The 7,289-nt window shown below is 30.1% G+C and overlaps 1 protein-coding gene across 1 annotated transcript in view; it reads right to left on the bottom strand.

The window, feature by feature from the left end:
• Positions 5,008 to 7,289, bottom strand: part of LOC107641384 — an 11,074-nt gene continuing 8,792 nt past the window's right edge. The window contains exons 3-5 of the mRNA XM_016344879.2: positions 5,950 to 6,686; positions 5,620 to 5,829; positions 5,008 to 5,473 (exon numbers count right to left, since the gene is read on the bottom strand). Of these exons, the coding sequence (XP_016200365.2) occupies positions 5,225 to 5,473; positions 5,620 to 5,829; positions 5,950 to 6,612 (1,122 nt within the window). The 5' untranslated portion in view covers positions 6,613 to 6,686 and the 3' untranslated portion in view covers positions 5,008 to 5,224. The remainder of the gene's footprint in view (positions 5,474 to 5,619; positions 5,830 to 5,949; positions 6,687 to 7,289) is intronic.

Genomic DNA, 7,289 nt, shown 5'->3' on the forward strand with positions numbered 1-7,289 from the left:
ATATCCAATACTAATTATATATAGAAAATATTATTTGTTCATCAATTTTACAAATTACTTTCAATTAAATGCTCAAATCTAAGATTTAGAGATAATACGATTTAATTTTCTTTATTCATAAAAACTAAAGTATTGAATTCCAAAATCTTAATTATTTAAATCAATTTATACAAAATTCTTATTATTTTACGATTACTAAACTTTATAATTTAAATATAGAAAACACTAAATAATTGTAAAATCAGATAAAAGCCTTAATTTATTTTAAACTCAATTTACCAAAATTTTCTTTAATTGTCTTTAATAAAATAAGTCTGAGATTAAAGTCTTTAATGAATAAATAAGTTGAATTTAGCTCATAATAAGATTTTGTTTAAAATTATGGATCTTACATAAAGCTATGTGAATATATACTTTTGTGGTTAAGTGATTTAGAATGAAGACTCCTTTTGATTTCTTAATTAAAGTATTGGTTGCATTCATTAAAGCTCAATATTAAATAAAGATAGTATAAAATAAAGAGAAATTCTCGACATACAAGCGTTTTTCATACAAGTCATATAAATCATTTATTTCTTCTTCTTTTTCTTTCTCCATGCCTCCTCTTTTTCTTCTCATTCTTCTTATTTTTCGGTGCCTCTTCTTCTTCTTCGTTTTTGAAGTGTTTCATCTTCATCGTCGTATTTCTCCTCGTTCTTCTTTTGATTTTGTAACATTATGTATTTTTTTTCTTCTTTGTTTGATTTTTTCCTCCCAAAAAGAATTATGAGAATATGAAATAAGAAAATGAAGAAGAAGAAGCAGCAGAAGATGAGGAGAAGAAAGAGAAAGAGTTCTGAATTATGCATAAGGTGTACTTCAACGAATTTTGGGTGTAATTTTTAAATCCTTTGGGTGTATTTTTGTAATCCTTTGGGTGTATTTCTGTAATCCTTTGGGTGTATTTCTATAATCGTTTGGGTGAATTCCTGCAATCGTTTGGGTGTATTTCTGTAACCATTTGGGTGTATTTCTGTAATCGTGTGGGTGTATTTCTGAAGTTCCATTATCTTCAAAATGATACCAAAGCTTGATTTCAGAAACCATGAAAATAAAATAAAAAAAACGAAGTAAGAATACTAGTGATAAACGCAGGTAAAATAACGAATGAAAAGGCAAAGAGAGAACGCACGAAGGAGATCAAATTTGGCAAGAAACTTGTTTTCATGGAGGAAGAAGAAGAAGAGTAGGAGAAGAATAAGGAAGAGGAGGAGGAGAAGGAGGAACGCGAAGCATGCCATGAAAATCGTATATGGGTCAGCATGCTTTTTGTTAAGTTTCTCCCAACTTGTATGACTTGTATGTGTAGCATTCCTTTAAAATAAAAAAGTTTAGAGGTACGTGACGCCTAAACTTTTAGTACAATAATGAGATGCTAAAAGTTAGGGTATTACATATTAAATATTTATCTTAATTAGAAATTTACCTGTCTAATTTGAAGCATGTGCAAATTTATTGCCAACTCTATATATAAATAGAAACCGGAAATGTTTGGTAACCAAAGAAAATCAGCCAAAAACAGTCATAACTTGTCTTATTTAACATTTATTAATTGTTGCGATAATAACGCTAGAGCCTTATACGGGTAATGCTAGGTAGACAAAAAAAACAGCCAGAACTTGTCTTATTTAGCATTAATTGATTATCGCAACAATTAATGAATACTAAATAAAGCAAGTTATGGCTGTTTTTGACTGATTTTCTTTGGTTACCAAACATTTCCGTATATAATATTGTAACAAATCAAACCATTATTATTGTGCAAAGAAAAAAAATTGTTCTAATAATGGCCTCCAAAATTGTAGTATCAATTCTATGCTATTAACCCTAGCTTTTGCTTTGAATTTGAATGGTTGTGAGAGTAATATGCCACCTCTTGGAAGCACCGTCATTATTGAGATAATCAACAATTTAGAAATTAAAATAATCTTCAATAATTGAATGTTCATTATTTCCGAGACATACATGAAATAATATTGATGATGGGCCTAAAAACAATGACATTTTGGATTCTATGTTAGTCCCTTACTTCCAGAATCATTTTCCTTGCCAATTTACTTGACAAGGATCGGAGGGGATCATAGCTTTGATATTTATGTTAAAGGAAGAGACGAAGATTTAGGTCTTTAATTTCCACAAAATCATGGCAGAGTAAATCAATAACATATTTTAAAAGACACAAATAAATACTTAGACTTATAAAGTATCAAGACATGGAAGTCTTGTTACATTTAGTAAATAGAATAATCAAATGCATTATTTGATATACATACATGACCTTTAATTATATTCAATATGATGTTAATTATGATATTATTTAATCAATCATTTCTTACCATAATTTTTAGAGGAAAACTACAAAATCTTATCTTAAACATTTAGGTTTAAGATTTTTATTCCTGATCTAGAGGATATATGCCATTTGATTCATCAATTTCCTGGTAAAATAGAGTAAAAAAATTAATTTTTAATTATCTACACGTTAAATAATTTGATAAAATTAATTAAATTATTTCACATTATACACCTCGACTATCATCTTTACATAGAAATATATTCATATGAGAAGTCACATTTCAAGATTTGGTTAATTCCAAAACTCTATATAAAGATAAAGGGTTTTTCTTTGTTATATGTTCAAAATAAACATGGCCCCATTCTCAAAAAAAATTGCATTACCAATTTCTCTTCTATTAACCCTAATTGTTGCTTTGCATTTCAATGGGTGTGAGAGCGGCTTGTTCTCCAAAACAAAAGTTGAGGTGTTTAACAAATTGCCGAACAACCATAAACTTGGTCTTCATTGCAAAGACAAGCACCATGATCTTGGTGCTCAAACACTTGAACCTAATCAATCATGGAGTTTCAGATTCCTCCCCGATATCTTCCACGACGTAACCTTATACTTTTGTCGATTTTATTGGGTAAGTGGTGATCATTTTTTTGACATTTATGTTCAAGATAGAGACAAATCAATTGGACATTATCAACCTTGGAATATCACTGAATCAGGTCCATGCAGGCATAGATGGGATCTTAACTCGGATCAATGTTTCTATTGGAACAAGGCTTAATTGATGGAATTCGTTTAATACTAGAATTTATTTTTGATGACTGCTCTAAGAACATTTTGTTAAAAATGTTGCATATCTAATAATATGAAAGTTTGGTTACCAGCTTAATTATGTATTATAATGGAAACTTCCAAATAAAAAAAAATGTTGGTAGAGCACTTGCTAATAAAACCTAATTAATAAGAGACTGTGTAAAAAAAGATCATGTTCCACTCTCCAAAATTTTACTATCAATTTCTTGTGCTATTAATTACTCGTTCCTTTGCATCAGTTCAATGACTATATTGCAAGAGTAATGGATTATCTGCATCTTTTTATTCAATTAAATGTTTGAAAAAATTAATGTNTATGGTATAAAAATTTTATGATAAAAAAATTATATATATTTTATGTTTTAACATATATTTTATATTTATAATTAACGTAGTGACTGATTTTTTACATATTCATAACATAGTTAAAAAATATTAGTATATTAGAGAAGCTTGATCATGGTGAAAAATCAAATAATGTCGTTGTAATATAATTTATTGCCATTTTAGTAATTTTCTGAAAGTTAATTGTTTATTGTTGGTGTACATTTTTTATAAATGATTCAACATTCTCCAAAGAAAAAAATGGGGAAAAAATCTAAATTCAACATCTTGCCAGTTGCCACCTATAAATATGTAAAAATATTAATGTTATAGATTTAAGTTATGACATAATAAAAATCAGTTATAACTAACATTATTCTAAATTTTATTATTTAATTTAGTTAGACTTTATTCATAAAAAAATTTGGATATGTAATATTATTCATGCGAAAAATATCACAAAATAAATTGCAAATAAATTTTTTACTCTAAAATAATACCTCAACCTATAACAATTTGTACACCATTAAAATATAGAGCGATATATTAGTACTAATATATTCTATCCTCAAAGCAAAAGTTCATATGTATGATTCACCGGTTTGACTTCCAATATTTCAAACCTTTTGTATAAATTTCCTGAATATATTTACTTCAAAAGTTTGTCTCTAATCACATAATGTTCTCCAAAAACCACAATAAGCAATTTCAAATCTGAGCTTTTACCAGGTGTGTATATATATATATATATATCACTTTTAATTCTTAGGTATCAAATATTTATCTTAATTAGAAATGCACCTGTCTAATTTGAAGCACGTGCAAAGTTATTGCCAACTCTATATATAAAGAGAAACGCTAGAGTCTTATACGAAATAATATTGTAACAAATCAAACCATTATTGTGCAAAGAAAAAAAATTGTTCTAATAATGGCCTCCAAAATTGTAGTATCAATTTCTCCCTTGTTTTTGCTTTGAATTTGAATGGTTGTGAGAGTAATATGCCACTTCTTGAAGACACGGTCATCGTTGAGATAATAAACAATTTAAAAAATAATCTTCAGTTTTTTATTTTTTTTTTTGGTCAAAGAAAATAATCTCCAAGTTCAATGTATAAGATTGATGATGGGCCTCAAACTAATGAAGCCGAAAAAAAAATGACATTTTAGATTTCATGTTAGTCCCTTACCTCCAGAACCAATAATCATCTCCCTTAGCCAATCAACAATCCTTTCCCAATAATCAATTTGGGTTGGTTGATCAGTTTACTTGTCCGCTTAAACATATATAGAGGGATTTAAATTCTAACTTGTGCATCAACCTATTAGCCAGCAACAAATCTTTAAATAGAACTCAAATCATAGATTAATTTTTGATCGGTCGAGGTAGAGAATATCATTAGCAACAAAAAAAATAATCCTCTCCCAACATTTAACGGAAACTGTTATTTTTTTTTTTTATTGTATGAAATACTCTGCCTCTAGTTGATGGTGTTCTTCACCTCATTATTCAACAGAAATTAAGAAAGCTAATAATAGAGACTAACATCACTTTCATCAACACAAAAGCCAAAAATTAAGGGAGGAGGAAAAAGTTAAAACGTGTACACATTATACATAAAGCCATATAATAATGCATCCACCACCACACAAGATTCATGTGATTCCCACCATAAAATTAGAGCAACCCCATTTAGTTTAATTTTGTACACAGAACAACAAATAATAATTTATATTCCAAAAAAAAATCAAGAACTAATTATTATTGACAACAAGGTCATGAATCTTTGTTTCCAAGACTTGAGAACAAATCTGAGCCATTGTGTGGTAGAAAGACAAGAGATCAGACAACTGTTCCACTGGCATTTTTCCCATTACATTTCTTGCCATTTTTTCTCTTTCTTCATTTAGCTTCAGCCTCTCAACATATGATCCTGCATTTCTAACTGTTGCACCCATTTGCTTTAACCTATTCTCTTGTTGCACACTCAATGCTGTGTTTGACTGCAAATTTAAGCACAAAACACTTTAATCCATGATTAATTATATAAATAAACAACAAATAGAAAGACTAATCATATATTATAAGTAGTATCATATTTATATATTTAAATGACCATCCACCCGATTAATATGAAAAGTAGTTGTACCTCAAGAAATTCTGCTCCAGCTTCAAGTTCAGAGTCTTTGGAAGAACCCCTTTTCCCATGGCCAGAAGTGTATAAATTCCTTGCAAGTGAAAAACTCCGCACTATGATCTTCCTTTTAACCTCCATTTCCTTGTTAAGCTTTGGAGACTTTGGCACACATGTTAAACTATTCATCTTCTTTTGATAAGCAATCACTGCCTTCACAAATTCCTTTAAAATTCAGAACACCAACTTCAATTAGTCAGATAATGTGACAAGAAATCAACATAATCAAACTTTCTTGATTAATTAATTAGGCTAATTTAGAAAGGATCTATTCTCAAAACTAACCTTATAAGCAAATGGGCATCCGGGGTAATCAAATTCGTCCGAATTCGACTTCCTCATTCTCTCCGGATGAAATTGTAACCCCATAATAAACTTACCCTCTTCGGGATTATAAACATCAGGGTCGTAAAACCCCTCGATCAAACCATCAGGAGCGAAAGCCATTGGCACGAAACGTTGTGCCAATCGCTTAACCCCCTGATGGTGATAACTATTTACCGAAATCTCCATTTTCGCTTCATCCAACGAATCCTTAAACCAAGAATGCAAAGGAGTGTTGTCAACAACCTTAACAACATGCCTATGGCCATCATAATCATCATAGTTTATATGCATAACTCTCTGGCTCTCAGGGCACTTCTTCGAAAGCTCTTTACCTATGTCACGGTAAAGAGTGCCACCACATGCAACATTAAGAACTTGAGAGCCTCTACAAATTCCCATGTATGGAATGTTCCTTTCTAAGCAAAGCTTTGCAAGACTTAACTCAATTGAATCTTTCTCTTTGTCTATGGCTGTGTCACTTGCATGCACCCTTCTAATTTCGTCTAATTCGTCCTGCGAGAGAGTGCCATTGTTATCTCCTTGTTCGTACCATGACGGATCTATGTCTTCGCCTTCGCATAGAAGGACGCCATGAATAGGCTCGAAGCTACTTAGCAACATGTGCACGCCGGAAACTCTAGGAACTATTACAGGTACCGCACCATAGCTTACTATAAGATCAAGGTGATATTCTCCTATAAAAGAAAAAAAAATTCAATAAATCACATAATGTGTGTGTTCTAAGCTTGAATTTTTTATGACAAAATGGTTAGAATTTGAGCTTTGTTGTTCTGATTTTTGAAAAGATAAATAAATAAATTTTCTATGTTTTATAGACAATACTAAATATAGAACTACAATTCCACTTAAAATTTTAAGGTTATTGAATGAACAATTAAGGATCCAGTAATGCAGACTCTGTTTCATGAAAATCTCAAGAAACGACACTCGTTGAATTTCAAATTAATTAATTTAAAAAATAAGAGAGAGATGAATGTGATTGATTAATTTAATTGGATGAAATTATAAGCGTTAAGCTTGTGTTGCAATGCAACTCATACCGTTGCAAATATTTATAGTGACAAAAAACAGGGGCCTCCGCAAGTGATGTCAACGCTTTGGTAATTTACCACTATCTACTAGGGTTACGTGTAAGACTAAGACCTGACCCATCTGAAATTTAGTTCGAATCTAAAGTATATTTTTGTGGAGTTGAAATTGCTATGTTATTTTTAGTCAAATTGGAGTATATTTCAAGTAGACTTAACTCGGTCTAAAGTAATATTCTATAATTAAAA

Source organism: Arachis ipaensis, chromosome B05 (assembly GCF_000816755.2).
Source record: "Arachis ipaensis cultivar K30076 chromosome B05, Araip1.1, whole genome shotgun sequence".
In the NCBI taxonomy this organism is placed as follows: domain Eukaryota; kingdom Viridiplantae; phylum Streptophyta; class Magnoliopsida; order Fabales; family Fabaceae; genus Arachis; species Arachis ipaensis.